This window comes from Lacerta agilis, chromosome 1 (assembly GCF_009819535.1).
Source record: "Lacerta agilis isolate rLacAgi1 chromosome 1, rLacAgi1.pri, whole genome shotgun sequence".
In the NCBI taxonomy this organism is placed as follows: Eukaryota; Metazoa; Chordata; class Lepidosauria; order Squamata; family Lacertidae; genus Lacerta; species Lacerta agilis.
Window position 1 is genome coordinate 83,982,314 of NC_046312.1, and position 21,952 is coordinate 84,004,265.

Consider the following 21,952-nt stretch of genomic DNA (forward strand, 5'->3'; position numbering starts at 1 on the left):
TTTTGGACATTTATGTTAAAACTTCTGTTTTTATCTGTATTGTGATAAATGTTATGTCTGTTTGATTTTATCAGTACTTTAATATATATTTTATATTATTTTATGTAATTTGCTTAGAGGTTTTTGTTGAAAAAGCAGGATATAAATCTTGTTGATTTGACCCCATGTGTACCAATTTGATTATTCGCACTACAAATAATCATAAATTGAAATGGTGGGAGGAATGAAAGGTAACCCTTTTGTCCATTTACAGGTGGGTAGCCGTGTTGGTCTGCCATAGTCGAAACAAAATAGAAAATTATTTCCAGTAGCACCTTAGAGACCAACTGAGTTTGTTCTTGGTATGAGCTTTCGTGTGCATGCACACTTCTTCAGATACACTGAAACAGAACACTGGGGGGGGGGGGGGGTTAGGTAAAGCCACCCACCCTCCTGTTTACCATTTTGCCTGATGAAGATGTCTGGAGAATTCAAAAGCTTGCACGCCATTTTGTGACATTTTTGTTGCCCTAATTAGTATGTTGTGCTAATATAGGTTTTGGAATGTTGCAGTATTGTGAGGGGTGTATTTTATTTTATTTTTAGTGAGGAATGTTTCGTCTTAGCTCCACCTCTACGCTGCAAGCTATCAGAAGCCACTGTCTCTGCCATAGTCCCCACCTGCAATATAAGGACAATGGATTGTGTTACTATTGACAGAGCAATTCTTAAAACGTTTTAAACCCCTTTTTAAACACACACACAGAGACATTTTTCCACACGAAATAACCTGAGTTAAAAAAGAATACGACCCGTCCCTTCTTTGCTGGTTTCTGTTTTCTTTTTAGAAGGGAGCGGCGGGCACACTCCGCAGTGCACTCGTAGCTAATTTCTCCATGGTTTTCCCATAGACAGTTTTTTCCTTTTCGCCCTGAAAGCGGAGGGTTGAAACAGCCTCAAAACCCCCCCCGGGATTTCTATTTCTGCAGGAAGCCGTATAGTAGTCGCTCTCAAACTTTTCATATCTATTCTTGAATAGCAGGGACTGGGCGGTTTGCGCATGCGTGTCGCATGAAAACATCCCGCTTCACGTTCCGAGGCCGATGCACGTGATCGCCGAGTCGCTCTGCCTCGGCGTCTCTATGGCTGCTGCTGCTGCTTCCGGCCGCGGCTGTCAAGAGGACTCCTCGCTCCTCCCCCGCCCCCTTCCTGATCGGTGGCTGAAGAGATGGCGAGCGGCGGCGGCGGCGGCAGCTCGGATGTCCCGGCGGCAGAGGCAGGGGAGCCGGTGCCGGTGCTCGGTGGCTGCGCGGCCGGAGGCGAGGAGGAAGAGGAGGAGCAGGAGGTCTTGGCTCTGGCCGTCCACCTGAGGCGGCGCCTGAGGGGCTGGGAGGCGACGGTGGCCGCCGTGCAGCGGCTGCTGGTCTGGGAGAGGCCGCCGCAGAGCCTGGCCGGGGCCGCCGCGCTCGGAGCTGCTCTGTGGTGAGAGGAGGCGGAGGCCACTCCGTGGGGTGGGCGGGCGCAGGATGGGGTCCCGCGAGGTAGCGCGCGGGGGGGGGGGTGTTGCTCAAATGCGTGGCAGCGGCGGCGGTTAGAAACCGCGCGAAAGGGGCTGAAAGTAGAGCCGGTAGGTTGATGGGGTCGTGGATGCGCCTGACGTGGTTTCAGCTGGGCGGCCGGTTCTCTCTTGGCGAGAGGAAGCAGGCGAGGCTGCAAGAGAGCCCCGGGCTTAGGGTCACCTATCCTGCTGCAAATTTAATACCACATAGAGCTGTTCTCCTACGCGTGCTTACTTGGGAGTAGGCCCCTATTGAAATCCGTTGGGCTTACCTCTGAGTAAACGTGGATAAGCTTGTGCTCCTCATAATCTTCCAGTTGTCTTCAGGGAAGCTTTCTAAGGGAAAGGAGTTGCCAGTCTGATGTGAGGTGGGCCTGAGTGGCAGCTTTAGGGTAGGTTTTCCGATGTGGGTCAAGGGTAGGATTGCTCAGGAATAGCTGTTCTCTTTCATTCTGAGTGTCTGCCATGCATTATTTTGGAATAAGTTGATAGCCCCATGTGATTATGTTTTACTTATGTATGTAACCCTTCCCTTCTCTAAAGATCTCAGGATTGCATATATAGGGTTTCTCTGGCTATTCTCATAACCCTGTAGGGTTGGTTGAGCTTAGTAATAATCAGTTTCCCAAGTCAGTAAGCTGGAGTTTGGACCAAGGTCTCCCCAAATCAATCAAAACACACATACAGTTTGTGCAAAGATTTTGGTTGGGGCATTTGGAAATAGGTTTCTTGAGGTTAGGGAATTGTGGGAAAAGGTACAGGGGAGGCTAGTATGAGGAATGGAGGAAAGTGGAATAGGTAAGAATCTAGGGCTGTGAAGTTGAATGGTAGTTGCAAGGGAGAGATCTCATAAAATGTAGTTATGCAGTGGTGATGGAAAGGCCTTGCAACAGGTAAAACTACACAGTGTATGTGTAAAATATCAAAGTTGCTATGAGCAACAAAGCATTTGAGAATGGAGGATATTTGGTTGTGACTTCCCTCAATGGCCAACGATTATCCTGTTGTAAAGGAAGTGTCAGGGACATCCCACACAAGTTGGAGTCATTCTGAAAAGAGCAGCACTTCTCCCAGAAGTAAGAGCAATGAGAAGGAACACTGAGATGAATTGCTAATTGATAGTGGGTGGAATGTGCATTAAGATTGTATGAGTGTCTGGATCACTACTGCAGCCCCAAAGTAATTCACATGGACCTTTAAAATGTCATCTGACTTTTGGATTCTTGGCCCTATCTTCTGAAATTTAAAAAAGAACTGCTAGACACCTTTAAAACCAGCAGATCTCTGGACACCATACATTTGCCCAATTTTGGTATCACTCTCCTAGCAATCTAGAAGCTTCTGTTTGGAAACAACAACAAATCATAAAAGTAATGTAAATCCTTCTTTTGTGGTTCTTCATTAGTCTGAGAAAAGTGATGATTCTAAATATTCTCTCCTGGGACCAATTTTCTGTGTACAGTACTATGAAGGGAGGCAGTTAGATGACTTTAAAATAATGGACCCTGAAAGTTTTAGTCAAAGAAATTCATAACATCTTTGCTTCTTTGTGTAGACCTGCAAAAATTGTGAGATGACATAAGTGATTTAAGAGATAGGAAAGCATGGGAAACTTTCATTTGCTCCTACTTGGTGCTACCATTACATTTTGGAGCAGTTTTCAATATCTTTTATAAACAAATCCAGAGTGGTGCCTCAAGTTAGAATTATCGTTGGGAGTGGCCATCTAGTGAAAAAATGATTGCACCCTCCTGTAGCAAACTTTTGCTTGTCTAATTGTTAAAATTCATCCCAGATGTCTGGAAAAAGGTTCAACACCCTTCCCCCTGGATTACTTGCTTATTTCAGCAATAAGAACCTACTTTACAGGAAGTCAGTACTGGGCTCAGCAGGTCAATGGTCTATTACTTTCACTGGCAGAGAGACTCTAGACTTGCAAGTCAAAAACTTTTCCAGCCCTAGTCCCTGAGACTCTTAACTGACGATAGCAGGGACTTAACATTGGACTTTCTACATGCCACACATGTACTCTGCCTATGAGCTATAGAACAAGCTGCATGCATGAGTCAGTAGTGGTGTTCCCTCCTTGAGATTTGTCTGTCTGAGACTACTGTTGGTCTTGTATGGATGAAATGCTGTTGCTCATGGCCACAGTGCAGTCATGGATTGATTAAGTCCCAGGTGGACCCAAGAAGGCTTTGCTTTGACGCATATTTTGTGGCGTCTTCTACACTTGATCTAACAAGGATTGCAGTCACAAGCTTAGGATGTGGGACTTAACATTGGTTGGGTTTAGCGTCATGTAGACTTCCCTCTTCACTCTCAAAGTATAAACAGACCTCTCCCTGACGCACGGGTGGTGCCAAGAGTGCCTCCAGGACTTGGCTTGTGATAAACACGGACTGCTACTAGCAGCTGCAGATAATTGGAGACTCGCCCAGGAGTGTTTCTACTTAGAATTTGTGCACTCACTGTGTGCAACCCACATGGTTCATACTATCCCCAGCTTGGGCCTGGTAGCTTAGTAGTAACCCCTGGCAATGTGCCAGGCTGGGAGTAAGCCCTACAAGCTGCTAGAGGCCCTCTGCCAGTTGTGCTCTTGTTAAGCCTACAGTGGATGAGAACTGTAGTGCTAGCACATTCCTCTCTTTCTTCCTATCCTGCCTCTGCGCACACAGCAACATTGAACAAGCCCGTGTGGTGGAATCCAGCATACAGCTGGAGGGGGGGAACATCCTGTTTACTCTTGCAGACAATGAGCTGACTGTCAGCAGAGCAGGTTCACAGACTGGAGTCAAGCAGGGGTTGGTAGTACACTTCCAGAGACTGCAGTTTGTGGAGATGTTAATTTAAACTAGAAATGTTTTTTGTTATAATACTTAATAACAATGTAAGAGAAGGGAGAATGGCCCTGCCTGAAAAGAATTTCTCATTAAAACAAGACAAATTCTCAAACAGTAATACGTGCAGGGCTCGAAAGAGAAGAAAACATAACATAAAAGAAGCCAGCAGCATATTTTTTATGTACCTGCCATGCTTGGGCTAATATATTTCAAATTACTAGGCGCCACCAACATCATTTTTCTAGTTGACTGGATGCCTGTAATTTTTAAACCTTCAATTACACAGAGTACAGGTCTCTAAACTGTACACTCATGGTCCAATGCATAGAAATCCAGTGTCTATAATAGATTTCAATTAGAAGCTGTATGCAAGACTTTCAAGGATGTGAACTTCTGCCAATGATAGCTCAAATAGGTAGAATATAAAAAGGAACTAGGGTGCGCATCCCATTCCCACAATAAGCTTTGGGTGAACGAAAGAGTATATTTTATCAGAGTGCATTTATGTCAATAATAGGCAAAATGTGTAATTTTTTTAAAGGAATTTGGTGTTTCCACCTCAAATTGTGGTCAGGGCCACCCCAAATCATAGATCCACACATGCAGGAGAATGTTATCTGGAGATGACAGACTCATAGACTCATATCCAATGCAAGTTTTTTAAACACAGGACACTGTCAAATGTGTTGGTCTAAGCCATTGCCAATGATAACCAAACACATGTAGAAAAGAATAAGAGCTTGGCAGAGATACATGTCCAACTGGGATGTTCCCTCTCTCCTGGGCGATCGTTCGGGAGCTTCAAAAGCATTCCTCAGCCCGAACATCACAGCGACTGATGCCAGAAGACATCAGCACACTTAGGATCCGCAGAGTTTTGCACAGTTGCGTAACAGAACGCAGCAAATCAGCATCTTGGCTAATCTACTTTATTTACATATAAATACACACAGAGCACTGCAACATGGTTCCCTCTCTCTCTGGCATCAGACAGCAAAGAGAAAGAACAAAGGACAATAGTTCCACTTCAGGGAACACAGTAAGACAAACATCCTGTCTTCGTCACACCCCATTCCTGTGGAATCAAAACACACACCCAGTCATGTGATAGAAAACAAATCCACATCTGCAGAATGGTACCCTCTATCAGACAGCATAGAGTCACGTCAGGCCCAATGCTTTTTGGGGTAGCAAGGTGCTATCAATTGCATGGGTCTACACCAGTAATTGTCAAAATACAGTGGTACCTCGGGTTAAGAACTTAATTCGTTCTGGAGGTCCGTTCTTAACCTGAAACTATTCTTAACCTGAAGCACCACTTTAGCTAATGGGGCCTGCCGCTGCGCTGCCAGAGCAGAATTTCTGTTCTTATCCTGAAGTGAATTTCTTAACTTGAAGCGTTATTTCTGGGTTAGGGGAGTATGTAACCTGAAGCGTATGTAACCTGAGGTACCACTGTATGTACAACTGTACTGCTGGACGTGTGAGTATATGGTTTTGTGGTTCCTAAGTTCCATCTTATTTTTTTACACATTTTGGTTGTTGTTGGCATAGTTTCACACCACACAGTGTCTTGTATCCAAGCACTGTGTTGCTAGACCAAATGCAATTTGGGTATAACCATTGTGGTGGTCCAAAGCAAGTTTGGGTTGCACACACCCAGTTCCTTATTCTTTTCTACATTTGTTGGCTATTAATTATTTGTTATTTTAGAATAATATAATTTCTAAAATTGGCTATCATTCGACTACCTAGAAATTTATAATCTGACATAAATTTTATGGATGTCACTCTTCATGAGATAGGTGCTGCAGCAGAGTGACAAGACAGTCATTTTGGAAAATAGCTTCCGCAGACATGTGCCAATGTGCACATGATGTCTACTGATGTTTCCCCTTTCTGAACTATCTATGTCATCCAAGTGGAAATTGCTTTCAGTAATGACTTTCCTCCTGAAATTTATTATAGGACACTGGTCTATAGTGTTGGACCTGGACCTTGAAAACTTTGAAATGTACTCTAGCATTTGGCATAATATGGCCTAAGCCAGGCATAGGCAAACTCGGCCCTCCAGATGTTTTGAGACTAGAATTCCCATCATCCCTGACCACTGGTCCTGTTAGCTAGGGTTGATGGGAGTTGTAGTTCCAAAACATCTGGAGGGCCAAGTTTGCCTATGTCTGGCCTAGTTCAAGGGCCACTGGCCTAGTGCCAAGACACCTGCAAAGGCTTTCACTGGTGCCCCAGATACTGAGCTTTCTTTCGTAAGTCAGTCAGTCAGTAAGTCTCTAGCCCTCCTAGAAAGGAAGTTATGGGGTAAAATGTGCAGGTACTTTCTCAGCAATTTCTGTGAAATGAGAGTGAGTGTGAGATGACCTCCTTTAATGTATGTCTTTGTCCCTGTAACTTTCCAGGCTGTTTTCCTCCACTTCGTTGCGTCCTCTATTCCTCCTCAGCATGGGCCTTATTGGTGTTCTCCTGTTGGAGAGATGGAAGCCTCAATTCCTGTTGGATTTCTCAGGTAAGTGAAGTAGTGATGGTTGTACAAGTAAAGGAAGTGTTGTAGTTCTGGAGCAGGGATAATCTTGGTTGATTCTTGCACTCTTGCAAGTTCAGTTCATTGCTTCCTGTCCTGCTGGGATTTCCTGCTGATCAAGCCTTGAACTAACACTTCCCCCCTTTTTTGCTGTACTACACTGAATAAAGAGTAGCAAGTAATGTTGTTCCCATCCTTGCCTAGCAACCAGCATTGCATCCCTGGTTGAGGATGGGGAATTGGTGATTTGGCAAACAACCATTGCCTTCTTGAGATAGTTGGTTTCTGCAAAGCTAATTCTGTTTTACACCTTAATAAAAATCAAAGCAAGTTTTGCCACAAACTGTCTAGTTCACATGGGACACCATTGAGAATTGGAGTTCTTTGGACTAAAGGCACTTGGTTAATATTTGCTGGGGTTTTCCCATTTCTTTGCTTCTGCTCGTGTTGAGAATGCAGGTGTTGGCCTACAATGTCTAATGTCTTTCCTTCACTGTCCTCAAGAAATACACCCCTGGTGAGCTCAGCATGCGGAGCACCAGTGGCTAGCCTTTTGTTGGCCCAAGATCTGTATTTGTTCTTGACCAACCTTCCAGGGGTCCAATGAGAGCAGTGAGTGTAACCAGAAGTGAGTCACCCCACTCTCTCTTTTGCACACAGAGAAACAACTTCCCTTCTCAACTGTAAGGGCAGATTACCAAAGGGAGCAGTGGTTTTTTAAAATCTCTCCACACATTGAATGATTGCTCTGGTGGTGGGGAGGGGCGCAAATTGTATCCCCATCTCAGTGCTGTATCTACTTTAATTTCTTCTTCTTGCCACTGCCAAATTGGTGTAGTTTTTGAAAGCCATAAAAATTTGCTTGGGGGCAGAATCAGGTCCCCAGAATTGGGGGTGGGTGGGGGTTAGCCACCCTTATGGTAGAGGCTGTATCTTTCCACATGGTGGAATCTCTAATCAACTCTTTTTAGGACACTTTTTAGGACACATATGAGCAACAACTTGCAGAGTCTGGTTTTCATTAATCAGTATGTATGATGTTTCACAGTGTCTTCAATCATGCAAGAAGAAGCTGATCACAAGATGTTAGAGGGAGTCTGTTGTCTGGATTTAATATTGAATTGACTTAATCAGCCCTGCTGTGCCCAGACATCAAACCCTAAACAAAATACTGGCAGGGAGTGGTTTAGAAAAACAGAGACCTAGGTACCCTGTTCAAGCAGGACTTGTAAAAACATTGCTGCCCAGAAAATTGGATCACACACTCTTTTTGTGCAGTAAGGTGTATCATGTCAGTTTCACTTTGTGATTTTTGGAAGGTTTCCCATATCACAGAATGATGCAAAGCACTAGTAATATCACTCTTACCAATGGACTTCTGCTTTAATCTTGGAGCTGGAGGAATTTCCTCTAGAGTAGCTTGTGCTGGAGGAATTTCCTTTAGAGTAGCAGTATCAGCATCATTTTATTTTTATGTTAAATATTACTTGAGTTAAGTTAAGGCTGTTTTGTTCCAGATAACTGCTGGCAAAGAGCAGAGTTGCTGTGGGGGTTACATAAGACAAAATACTAGGCCAGCCATGGTGAGCTGAGGGTTATTTTCTTCCTACTTTTGTTAAACGACCTGGTGAGCAGAACTACCATCCATCTTGATTTATGTAAGATCAACTGACAAGCCACCTATGCAAGAAGCATTTGACCCTCATAACTGACACAGTCATCCTGATTAGATCCCAGGCGGATTCTGTTGTGATCCTTATGAACCATATTGGAGCTGTATCATTAAATAGAAATGCAGCTTCCTCCCTATTTGAAGGACCAAGAAGAGCAATTCTGAACATGATGAACATTTTTCATATGCAGAATAGAGCCAAATTTATAGAGACTGTACTGAGAAGTTCACTGTGGATTCAAGGTTAATAACTTGCTGTTGCAGTGGACTGAGATTTCTGTGTGATCCTTCAGGCCATAGAACTGCTACACAAGGCGAAACTATTGTTAAGTGAGCAGCACAGTGCCCCTGCCAGAGCTAACAAAGTCAAAGGCTAGATTAGCTTCCTTGTTGGTGCATTAGGAGGTACAAAACGGAGTGGTGTAAACAGTTGCGTTCCTGCTGCCCCAGTACTTGATGCCTGGATTCAGCACTCTGACAAGCAACAGTACTGAAACAACAGGCAAGCACAGTAGCCCATGTATTCAGAGCTGCCGTAAACAAACATTACAGCCAGGCTGCTGTGTTAACAATAGTAGCTTTTCACACTCCTGAAATGGGCCCAAGATTTTTCATGTGGGCAATGGCTGCTGCAATGCCTGAGTACCCACCAGAATCTCTGCTGCCTGAGGAAGATGGTGATTGGCTCCCTCTGTTAGGGCTGATTGCCTGGAATCTGGGTCACAGACTTAACAAGATTGCTTTCCGCCGCTCCACTGCTCTATTCACCAGCCTGGCAGCTCTGTGTATGTGGCCTAGGGGAAAGCCCTGAGCTAGCCCCAAGCGCTGTAGCTTGTACAGACTGTGTGCAGCTGACTGCACATTATAAATAACAGCATAGCACGTCAACTACACTAGATAGTCACATCTGATGAGTTTTGAATTCTAGCTTCAAACCTCTAATGCAAAAGAGCTTATTCACACACCTTTTCTACAACTAGGCTCAAACAAAAGTCACGTGTTAAAGTGCTCCCTGGGTGGCTTTGTAAAGCCAGGGTTTCTTTTCCCCCTCACATAATATATTTTATTGAAATTTGAAAGGATACAAAGATTGATATCAGGTATCTTTTTATCAAGACTAAAAAACTATTCTAAATAAAAACACAAATCAGAAAGAAAAGGGGAAAACAAGATGAAGATAAAAGAAGAAAAAGGGTGGGGAATGAGAAAATGAGAACTTCTGATTCTTCATCTGTCAGCTATATGTAGAAAATTATTCAACACATCCACTCCGAGATAAACACCCAACAAATCTACTTTCTAGAAACCAAAGCCAAGGTTTCTTCATACTGTGTTCCAAGGCAATCCAACTTCTACGTCAAGAAAATTCCAATCTTGTGTCCAAACTCAGTTATTCGAGTAAATATGTGGTTTATGTAGCATATACCTTGTCGGTTTTCAAAACATCTGAATCAGTTCAGGAAGTTCGTTCAAAGTGCAGACCTCTTTGATGAGTGTGGGGTGTATGGCAGAGGAAAAGCCAAATGCATGTATAGGAGTGTGATTTGAGGTGTATATTTAAACACAACAGTAAGAGAAACGCTTTTGGAAATCATATAAGAAGCTACCTGAGATTCTCACATATCAAATTTGGTACCAACAGCCCTGCCCAGAGCACCCTCCCCACCTGTTTTTTGAGTTTGCTCAGACTTCGGTGATTGCTTACTGGCAAAAAATGTTACTATTCAAACCTGTTGGCCACAGCTATGAGAGAGAAAGTTCCTCAGTAGAAGTGGGCTGTGCTCTGCTTCAGAACTCCCCCTTCCTCATTTGCAATTTTGTCAGTTGGAGTATGTCTTGGGACATCAAACAGTGCAGATCTTCTGTAGTTGCGTGTGTGCAGCTACATAGAACATGATAGCTCTGTTGGTTAGAGCATGGTGCTGATAATACCAAGGTTGCAGGTTTGTGTTATCAGCACCCTTCTCTAACCAACTGAGCTATCATGCTCTAAGTGCTGAAGGCCAGGCTGCTGAAGGAACCTCTAGCATTTAAACTGTCACACTTCACTTATTGCTTAGCTGAATTATATTTTTCTTCTTTCTCCTACAGTGCAGCCATTGGAGGAACCTAGAGGAGACAGGTAGGTTTGCTTTGTATTGTCTTCATAGTGGGGATGGTTCTTGCCCCCCTTCTGCCTTGCCTGCTCTCTTTTACTCAATATTTTGACCTATGTCATGACCTGAAAAGTGCTTCCCCAAACGGGTTTGTAGGGCTCCTTACTTATTTCCCTTCCTTCAGATTTGGTTCTGTTTTTGGTTTCTAGAAATTGGAAGAGTCGGATGGATGCCTTCTTCTCAGGATTTAATGGCATTTCAAGGCCAAGAGGAGGTGCTCAATTGCAGCCATCACCTACTGGATGGATGTCTGTCCTGAAAATGCCACCTGAGGCTTAGGAGGCATAGGGTTCCAAGAAAGGAATGTAGAAAGGAATTAACAGTTGTGCTGTGGCAGTCATTTCATCAGCACAAGCTTTTCAGTTTCTCAGATGGAACAATCCCCCATCTCCCCCTGCCCCTGGTCTGGGAGGGTCTCCCAATCTTCCCAGTGCTGATTTCCCTGTGGGGAGGGAGTCCTATTCCACAGGCAGAGGTTCTTGTGCAAGTCTCTGTTAGCAGGACTAGTTAGTGGAATCCTGCCCCTTGTGGGTGGGCTTCACCTAACCAGCCCCATCGGTGAAAGCCCTGCTCAAGCACTTTGCCTGTGGCTTTCCCTCCTCTCTTCCCCCAATCCCACAAATTGGCTCTGGGGGAGTTGGAGGAACCAATGAGGGGAGAGGCAAGCTGGAATACTTACACATATGGAACAATTGAAAGAGGTCAACATCTGGCCATAACTTTCTTCCACAACCACTTTGATAGCTTTCTGTTAATACTGCCTGCAGGAAGTGATTCTCTGTTGCTTGTGGCAAGCGTACCTGGAAGGTCTAAAGTACTGATACATTGTTTCCATCCCTGTAGTGACAGTGAGATGGCAAGAGCGCAGCCTCACCTGTTAAGTGTCCCAGAGCTCTGTCGTTTCCTGGCAGAGAGCTGGATTACCTTCAGATTGTACCTTCAGGAGCTGCTGCAATACAAGAGGCAAAACCCTGCTAAGGTAAGCTGGGAGTCATCAGCCCCTCTCAGGAAAAATCCTAGAACATGGCTACTTTTTCCCATGGTGCCTTTGGGCTGTGGCTTGTTAACACATACATACATATTCAAATACATTTGTTCAAATACATTTACTCAAACACAAATACATATTCACAGTTGCTCCTAGCACTTAGGGCTGCTTCACACTGGATTATTCTTCTACATGGAAATTGCTTCAGTTTAAGAAAGGATGTGCATATACAACAACACATGGTGTAAATGTTGTATTCTGAACAGCAATTTTAAGAGAATATATTCTTCACAATATATGTGGAAACAAAAAATGGGAATAGGATTTTAACCAAGTATGCCAGTACAGACAAGGTACAGTGTGTTCTAGAAACTATCCTGAGAAAAATAGCTGAGAGCAGACATACCCTTAGCCTGCACATACGTGTTGATGTTGCTTTGTAGATGTCACTTCTTTGTTTCTTTTTCCTCCACTCTCACCCAGTTCTGTTTAGAAATCCAAAATGCATAATGTGATATATTTGTGTTGCAACTCTGTTCTTGACATTTGTCTTTCATTGCAGAGGTGCATTTCTATGTGATGGCCTCATTCCTGCATTGAAATGTGAGATTGTTGCTTGCAGCAGTTGCTCCATATAGGCAGTAAATGAGCTGTTCTGGCCCTGAGCAGAATTTAGATTTTCTTGCTGTAGTATCTGGGATTTGTGAGCATAGATGGCAAGCAGCTCTCTCTATAGATTAATTAATGGCCTGTCCTTGGAGGAGAAAACATTACCTTATATTACTGTATATAGTCAAGATCAGTTAAAGGGAAGGCAGGTAGAGAGGGGAGTAATGCATGGGCCTTATTTTATCTCAGGATGAGGGAAGTCCTGAAATCTGTTCCAGTCACCTTTTGCCAGTGGCAAATTTCTTCCATTTCCATTGACAGCCTTAATAGTGAATCAAACACATACTCCTTTCAGAATGTTGGGATTGGCATAGAAAACGTCAGGCTTTTTCCTCTTGTAGTCAGCTATTTGCCCATTTGTCAGTTACTTTCAGACATGCAGCTTGTTGCAGGTAGTTCTGGATCCTCACCGGGCTCTGTTATAACACTACCTGGCAGCAGCACCTGGGAGCAAAAGAGTAGCCAATCATTCTGGCATGGCAGATGCACAAAGCATGTAAAATGGCTGTGTGGGTGAATACAAGCAGTTATTAATTAAAACAAGGCTCTCTGTGATTGGGGGCGTCTCTTGATCCATTGCAACGGTGGCTTATTGGCTGTCCTGGGAATGCTTCCACTGTGCTAAACCTTTCTTCTCTATCTCTTTTTGCCTTGTATTTCCAGTTTTGTGCCAGAGTCTGCTCAGGATGCTTGATCTTAGCGATAGTAGGACACTATGTTCCTGGAATCATGATTTCCTACATTGTCTGTGAGTATAACTGGGCTGTTTGTATCCCTTAAAACTAGACATGTGACTTAACTAAGCATATGCCCAGGAATTTTCTTTATCCAGCTCATTTAAAAGAAATTAAAAGCACATAATAGTTCTGACACCTTGTGGGGCACAGGGACACAGATTGAATTTAATGAGGTGCAGCTGGTGGAGGGCTGGACACTGAGTATCCTTATGGAGCATTGGCTGCCTCTTTGTCCCTAAGAATACTGGTATATGCTTCTAACACTTTGTGGACTGTCTCCAGTGCTCAGTATCTTGCTGTGGCCGCTGGTGGTGTACCATGAACTTATCCAGAGGATGTACACACGCTTGGAGCCCATTCTGATGAAACTGGACTACAGCATGAAGGTGGAGACCTTGCATCTTAAACACGAAAAGAAAAGTAAGACAACAGCTCAACAATACCTGAAATGCATAGCTTTTGATGCTAGGATGCAGGATGTAAGTCCCAGCAAGTAAAAATTAGAAACTGGGCTGGCTAGCTAGGAGCAATCAGTCCAGTGGGATGAGGTCCAAAATCACTGGAGATGACTGGATTGTAATGTGCATTGGTGTCCAGTACTGTGAGGAAGCACAGTCTGTATGAAGCTTCTGATAAAATATTCCCCTGGTCTTCTTCTTATAGGACTAGTTCCACTGATGTTCCATTAAACATTTTGTATGTGTTTTCTAACAGAGCGTCAAGGAAAGAGTGAGCCTGAAGCTGGCAATGAGCCGATGGCAGAGACTGAAAGTGAGAGTGAGGCGGAACTGTCTGGGTATTCTCCAGTGGTAAGAGCATGGAAAGGGATACATGTTGGTGTTGAGCTTCATTCCCAAGAATTCATTTCTTTCAGGTGATGTGAGCTTGCTTGCAGGGTTGGAAGGTTTGAGATCTTGTACTTGTTCCCTTCATAAAGGCTACTGTATTCAAGCTGACTTAGGAACTTGCAGGTTTTGGAGGGCCTTCTCCCCCCACCCCCACTCCTTTAGGCCTTGCCTTATCTTCTCAGCACTATTATCACCAACTGCTCTTTTTCATCATTGTTACCACCCACGTGCTTGCTGGGCAAAGAGCCAGTGAACAAGCAGGTATTGGCATCTGTTGTCCCTCCTTCTCACTTTCCCTGTGGTCTTGACCAGAGCAAAAGGCAGGTGAACAAGGAGATTGCAGTGATGAAGAGGCAGAGAAGGTCCAGTGGTGGCTGGTCAGTGGCCCCACTGCTGAAGTGTGGCATCCTTAGCAGATCCATCCTGACCCTTGATGCCTGCCCTGGAAATTTGGCATGATACTTCAGATTTAGGGGGACAGAGAAGAGTGGTCAGGTTGGCATTGTTGGGGGCATCTCTCTCTCTCCAAATTCTCCCTACAACGTCTGACTCTCTAACCTTTCTTTTCAGAGCCAAAATCACTCTCTCAGGGTTTAGGTGGAAGAGTTAGTCCTGGAGGGATAGCTCTTCCCCATTATTGCCAGCACTAATTAGATGTATAACCAACCTGGTATGTTGGATCTGGGTACAAATTCCTGTTTGGTCAGAGTGGGTCAAGTGGGTAAAATGTTTAAGACACAACAGTATGTCCAATTTTAAATCCAGAAAATAAGATGGCAGAATCCCAAGTCACTGATTCCTCTATAGTTAATCTTAAAACTAATTTTTGTAATTGGAACTGCCACCTTTTTGATAATCCATGCATTGTTTCCATTCAGTAAAAGGTTAATATTTTTAGTGCATCCCTCTTTGAAACCCAAGTTAATATTGGCTCATACTCTGATGGCAGAGATCCTAGGCTAACAGGTGGGACCTAGTGGCTCCACTGTAAGGTGGAGATTTTTAGTCACAAGAACCAAAAATGTCCTCATGCTCCTCCTCTTTGCAGGTGGATGTGAAGAAGACAGCTCTGGCATTGTCAATTACAGACTCTGAGCTCTCTGATGAGGAGGCCTCTATCCTGGAGAGTGGAGGCTTCACTGTCTCCAGAGCTACCACACCACAGCTGACCGACGTGTCTGAAGGTGCCATTTTCTTACTCCCCAAACCCAAATACTGCATATACAAGTTGTGTATTCCCTTCTAGAGGTGTTCAGAGATGAAAACTAGGATATGAAGGGTAGTTGCAGGGCTTAGAATTCGTGAGAAAAGGACCAAAATCAAATCTGATTCCTGATTTCCAGGCTTTGAGTGGCCCCTGAATACAGCTGTCTTCACCAGGAAACATGGATGTACTTGTTTACTATATTTTTACATGTTACCGTGCAGAGTCCAGTGTCTTTATTATTTCTTGATTGATGATAGGCATCTGAGACTGTTCAGTAACTTGCAGGACATTGGGAGAATGCGAGTAGCTCCCTTACTATGGTTACCGGTGCCACACACAAACAGCCCCAAGTTCTTCTGCAGCATTGTTAAGTCTTCGGGGATTAGCTGTCCACTCTAGGCTCTCCTTGCCTGATCTTTGATCCTCCTACACTCTTCTCCTCCACCCTCTAAGATGAACAGCTAACATTACCAAGGCAACATATTTAACTGAGGATTGCAGTCCTTGAGGCTGTAAGCCAAAAAGACCCACTTCTTCAACCAATCCATTTCCTTGTCACCCTAGCCTTGCCTTACATCAGGAGTGGTCAACCTTTTTAGACCAAGGGCAGCATTTCCTTGCTGCCAGTGATTGGTGGGCTGAACAGAAAATGTAAATTTTGCCTTTGTATAGTGGGGTATTTTCTAAACACACTTGCACACCCATTTCTCTCCTCCATCCAGGCCAGCAAGAGGCAGTATCAGAATTCAATGACACATCCCAGCCCGGCAAAAACACTCAAGGAAGGGTACAAACCAGAGCTGGTGAGAGGTGTGGCTTTTGGAGAGAAGGGTGTGGTGAAGTAGGAAGTGTAGCCTTACCAAATACTGAGGGCCAGATGGAGAGGCTTAGAAGGCTGCATCTAGCCCCCAAACCTGAGCTTCCTTTCCCCTGAACATAACTTTTATTCATTTGCAAGCCTCCTACCCCCACACCACACACACACATTTTGATCCAGCAGTGTAAATTGTAAACCAGAAAGGACCGTATTTTAATGCAGAAGCTAGCACACTTGTACTCTATAGATGTTGTAGTAGCTAGTGGCAATGTGGTATCATTACCGCTAAATCTCTGTGTATGTGAAAATCCAAAGTATTGGATCTTGTTCCATAATAGCTCATTTACACACTTAGAAGTAGCAGTTGCAGCCAATTCCACTGCAGTAGCATGCAGAGCTTTTCCTGAGGCTTTACCAATGAGGAGGAACCTGGTGGAGTAACTTCAGGGAGCCCCAGCCTGCAATGCTAAGTATGATTGTTGTTGTTTGTATAGTGCCTTAGAGTGCTTTGAAGCACGTCAGCTTTGTTATCATGTTATCCTAGCTGCCTCGTATGGTCAGGGTTGTTGCCATGGTGCATGTTGGCACCAGTGATGTGGGGAAATGTCATGTAACCCTGGAAACACAATTTAGGTAGCTAAGTTGGAGGTTCAGAGCCAGGACCTTCACAGTAGCTGTATCTTAAATGCTACCTTTTCCATGCACAGGACCAGCTAGACAAGCAGGGTTGAGTTGTTCAATGTATAGATGAGATGGTGGAGAGGTTTGAATTTGTTAAGCACTGGGAAATGTTCTGGGACAAGCCAGGCTTGTACAGAAAGGACAGGCTCCATTTCAGCCAGGACAGAACCAGACTGTATGTGCTTAAAGTCTAAAAGGTGGCAGAGCAGCTATTCAGCTGTTTGCTTGGAGAAAGCCACTTGAAGCTGAGGAGCATCTTGTTTGGGGGTGGTTAGTTTAATGCCTCTTCTGGGAAAACTGGTGGCAAGCATAATTAAAGATTGGAATACCAAACATATAGAAGGACAAGCCTTGCTGAGGCAGAATCAGTGTGGCTTCTGCAAGGGTAAGTCCTGTGTTTGAGAATGTCAGCAAGCACATAGAGAGAGAGAAAGAAGTGATCCAGTTGACATAGTGTACTTAAACTTTCAAAAAGCCATTGACAGAGTCCCTTGCCCAAGACTCCTGATTAGGTTTAGCAGCTGTGAAATAAGAGGACATGCTGTTATAGATCAGGACTGGTTAAGAAACAGCAGAGAGTAGAAATTAATGAAGGGTTTTCCCAATAGAGGGATGTAGGAAGCGGGGTCCACCAAGGTTTGGTGTTGGCACCGGTGCTTTTTAAACTTGTTCATAAATGATCTAGAGTTGGGAGTGAACAATAAGGTAGCCAAGTTTGCTGCTGATCCTAAATTGTTTGGGGTGGTTAAAACAGAAAGGAATTGCGGTGCGCTTCAAAAGGAGAAGTAGACATTAAAATGGGAAATGCAATTAAATGTAAGCAATGTAAGATTATGCATGGTGTAGAGAAAGAGAGGTGTTCGTCATAATGCAGAAATCTTAAGACATGTAATGAAGCTGAATGTTGGAAGATTCAGAACAGACAGGAGGATGTTCACATAGCACATATGGAATTAGTTCCAACAAGATGTAGTAATGGCCACCAATGTGGATGGATTTAAAATACAAATTTCTGGATGATAAAGCTATCAATGGCTGCTAGTCACAATGGCTTTGTTCACTGTCGACTAGTGTGTGTCAGAATACTAGTTGCTGGGAGTTCCAGTGGGAAGAGTGCTGTTTCACTCATGTTCTGCTTGTGGACTTCTCATAGGCATATGAGAACAGGATGCAGGACTAGATGGGGCTTAGGTCTGATTCAGCAGGGCTGTTCTTATGTTTTTATTGCCCCCATATTGTAGTGCAGGAAGCAGGAGTGAGAATGAGATAGTGGTGGTACATCTAAAGCACCTAATGAGTACATGGCAAAAGTGAGATTCAAACCAAGGAGTTCCTGATTTGTACACACTCTTCATAGCCACTATGATACGCAGCTCTCATACACCAGCATTAACGTGCATGATACTGCATACATTTAGCAGCTCAAATTTGTCCTGGTGAGATGATTGAACAAGAAAGAAAGAAAAGCAGTAGCAAGATCATAGTGGGATTGGTGACTTTTAATCAGGGAGGACAGCTGTAGAACAGCAACAACTGACCTGTTAATGAGAGAATAGGAAAGAACATTTCTGTGCAAGGTCAGGATAAGACGATAAGGAGGCACACAAAGGCAAGTACAGTAAGTGGCAGCTGAGCTTGGAATGGCAGTTGACGATTGAGAACAGGGAATTCTGGGGTGTTTGGGGAGGCCATGTTCATACTCCCAATATACTTTTCAGATCTGGACCAGCAGAGCCTTCCCAGTGAGCCAGAAGAGTCCTTCTCCAAGGACTTGGCAGAGTTTCCTTCTGTGGAAGAGTTTCATTCCAGAGACTTGGGACCACCCAGTGAGGATGACAACTTTGCAGTGCCTGCCCACACTGCCCACCAACTGGACTCTGCTGAGAAAGACAGCGCAGCAGCAGCAGCAGCAGCAGCAGCAGCCATGAGTTCAGACACATCCATCCTGTGCCTGGCCTCACCCCTGCACTTTGTAAATACGCACTTCAACGGGAACGGGCAGGCAGTGGCAGGAGGAGCCCTGGAGCCCCAACCAGTCACTGACCAAGGCCTGGGGCTGCACATCGATTCACTGAGCCAAGAGATTGTCACCACCGCTATCAGTACAGTAGTGCAGAACACCCTGTCAGCCCTGCTCCGCTCCTCTGAGGACAACGAGGGGCCTTCTCTCTCTGAGTTCCTGCCCACTGAGCCCGAGGAGAGACTGAGCTTCCAGGCCCAGCTGTCTGAGAGTGCGGGAGTGGGGGCGGCCTCTCTGCCTGGGGAGGAGGAGGAGGAGGAAGCTGATGATTTCGAGCTGCTTGATCAGAGGGAGCTGGAGCAGATGGATGCAGAGCTTGGCCTTTCTGGAGAGACAGAAGCTCCAGCGACACCGGCTCTCCCTCCTGAAGAAGAATCCTTGCCCAGCTCCTAGGCCCCACTGCTCCCCTGTATTTCTGCAGCTGCAAGGGAAGGACAAGTGAACACACAGCAGAGTTTGGTCTGTGCTGACTGGGGACAGCAAAACATCCACATTCAGTGTTATGTCTGAAATAGTGAGTCCTCTTCCTAGTGCTGGCCTTCCCGGCAGGGTGTTGCGTCTTGCCCACGCTTCCTAGTGGTGATGCAGTCTTTTTGGTCTGCTGCTGCAATTTGTCTGTCTATTCGTTTTGTTTTTTTGCACGCCACATCCTCAGCTAGATATCCCCACTGCTCGCACCCACTGTTCATGCCCACACACCCCCAATAGAAAGGAAAGCGGTTTTATTGGATGGAGGAGGGTGCCAGAGGGTCTACATTGTAAATATTTTTATGAAAACATTGGTTTGTTTAGTTGAGAAGAGGGAGAAGGGATTGGTGATATGGAGAAAACGGGTTGAGGTGGGTTTTCCCCCTTGAGTTAGAAATTTGGGGGTGGAGGGAAAGTAGGGCTTCAAAGGAGACATCATGTGGAGTATATTTGCTGTCAGGACAAGATGTGGGGGCATAATTGAGCTTTGCTGCCCACCTTGTACAATAATAGCAGCTGCTTTTGCACTTCCGAGCACTAGCCCTTTCCCTTACTTTCACCCTACAACCCAATTTCCTTTATTCAGTTGTGTAAATATGACACCTGATTTGGGTTCCAGGAAGTGGGTAGTCTGGTCCTGTAGGTTCTCAACTCCAAGGCCAGGCTACCTGCAGGCTCTTTAATCCACTTAGGAAAACATAAAATAGTTTGCAGTGACTTGAAAGCTTCCTCTTCCACTTCTGCTGCTGCACTTTAAAAGCAAAATCCCCTTATATCTACTTGTTGTCACCTTTCTCTAAGGCCTGGCTGAGCCAGCTCTGCCCTATGATGCACCCTGGCCAGAGCACAATCTTCTGCTGCCCTCAGCCTTGCCTTAGGGAAAAGAGCAGGGCAGCTTGAAAAGGAACAATGCGTGTGGGACATTGGGAACAATGTTCTCCAACTGAAAGAAGCCCTCTAGGCTTATCTCCTCCACTCCCACTCTCAAATCACTTTTGAAACCTCAGGGGTTTCACTCTTTATAGTCTTTTGCTAATTGGAGTAGTGTGCCCATTTATGTTGTCAGGAGAAAGAAGGGACTAAATGGGAGTGGGGGGTTGTTTGGGTTTTTTTTCTCCAAAGGTGGTTACTGCCCCTGATATCTATTGCTGCTTGCACAGGTTTGCAGAATATTAATTCTAGGATCTGATGGCTGAGTCTTTCAAATATTGATTTTAAGTTGTAATGATAAAGTGTTTTTTATTGTATGGAAACAGAGATGCCCCCTATTGGGTGTGTATCTTTGTTAAGAGGCAGCAGTCTGTCTTCAGCAATAGCATTCTCGGCTGAGTGGATACTGCTTGCTCCCAGTAATGGATCTCGGTTTTTGCCTGTTTTCCAACGATTGCTGGAGAAGCCGGGTGGGTTGGGGAGTGTCATGAATTGACCATTTTCTTGCTGTTGAAAATATTCAAGCTGGGCACTTCCAGGCGATTCCTGATGCTTTCACATTCTCACAAGTGACTGCAGCTTTGCAGATGCGCCCTGAAGCTGTGATAGCTTGTCTTGCAGGCCTCAGCATTTTAAACTGTACTTCTGAGAGTTTATGACCAAGGTGAAGGTGCTGCCTCTCAGCAGGAGAGGCCGCCAATCAATTCCAAGCACATTTGCAAGACCCCAGTTCTTGACTTTTGCACCCTTCAAGTTTCATTGCTTGCTGAGTCAGTCACTGGCCCACTCTTTGTATCGAGGATGGCTCAGGTTCCTTCAGTCATGGGGCAATGATTTTTTGAAATGCAAAATGATCTTGTTCTCCAGAGTTGGTTTCCTTTCTGACCTGTGTTGCCTGCCCCATCCCAGCCCAGCCCCAGTCAAATGTTGTGGGGAGGATGCCTGTTAAAACAGCTTCCTCCTAATGTCTGCACTTTGGAAATGGGCAGCCACGTGGCACTGAGTGTGGAGCTTGCTTGCCTTTGTGTTGTGTCCTGAGCACAAATTTTGCTACCCCCTACCACCAGCCAGAAGCCCTAGCTTTCCCATTCTGGTGCAGGAGGCATGTTATATGTTTGTGTTTTTCTCTGAAGCTCTAAGCTGTCTTCCTCTCCTTTGGTGGCAACAGTTCCATACTGCTCCATGATAGGGGCCTTCTGAGGAAGGGCTGGGAGGTTGCTGATGTCACCCAGGAAAGGCAGAGGGCTTTGAACTGTGTAGCGGTGTTTATTCTATGGCTAAATATTTAAAACAAACTGTAGTCTTTTTAATAAAAAAGGTTCAAAGATGTGAATTTTGGGTTAAAAGTTGTAACTCTTCATCTTATCCAGTCACCCAGAAACCCCGCCTGGCCCTTTCCCTACCCCTTTCTCAATTTCCCAGGTATCCCTGATGCACTGGGATCTGGCAGCCATTTTAAGCCTATGTCCAGGTGGTTATTACCCTAGTTATGGTCTTTCCTGATAGTATTCAGTATTCCATTGCACATGCATTGCAGCTCCACTAAGACTCCATTGTTCACTCAAATTCAGGAAGTTATGCCCAGTGTTCAGTAACTGCTGTAGGTGAGCAGTTGGCACAACCTTGAACAGAAGGCAAGATGGCAGTAATGCTACACGAGCCATCATATCCTTTAGTATCTTCTCAGTTCCAGTTCTCACAACCACCCAAAGTTGTAGTAAGCATGTGCCTTGTACTATGCCAGGATCCAGGTGGGAATACACACAATTGCATGCTGTACCATACAGTTTTGTTTGTTGTTGAAAACTAGTGCATTTGGAGTGAAGAATAGAACTTTGTTCTT

General features: G+C 44.8%; 1 protein-coding gene across 1 annotated transcript; it reads left to right on the plus strand.

The window, feature by feature from the left end:
• The first annotated feature begins 1,100 nt into the window (after positions 1 to 1,100).
• Positions 1,101 to 21,442, plus strand: RETREG2 (reticulophagy regulator family member 2). Its single transcript, XM_033160838.1, has 9 exons — positions 1,101 to 1,461; positions 6,795 to 6,901; positions 10,680 to 10,710; positions 11,588 to 11,723; positions 13,065 to 13,149; positions 13,421 to 13,558; positions 13,853 to 13,947; positions 15,035 to 15,170; positions 18,410 to 21,442. Exons 1-9 carry the CDS (start codon positions 1,208 to 1,210, stop codon positions 19,102 to 19,104), a joined length of 1,677 nt encoding a protein of 558 aa, XP_033016729.1. The 5' UTR covers positions 1,101 to 1,207; the 3' UTR covers positions 19,105 to 21,442.
• The last annotated feature ends 510 nt before the right edge of the window (positions 21,443 to 21,952 follow it).

Bases quoted from the DNA above. Each gene is read 5' to 3' on its own strand.
- RETREG2 (XM_033160838.1), top strand. From the start codon at position 1,208: ATGGCGAGCGGCGGCGGCGGCGGCAGCTCGGATGTCCCGGCGGCAGAG. The intron at 13,559-13,852 runs GTAAGACAACAG...GTTTTCTAACAG, and splicing joins TCTTAAACACGAAAAGAAAA to AGCGTCAAGGAAAGAGTGAG. The intron at 15,171-18,409 runs GTGCCATTTTCT...TATACTTTTCAG, and splicing joins GCTGACCGACGTGTCTGAAG to ATCTGGACCAGCAGAGCCTT.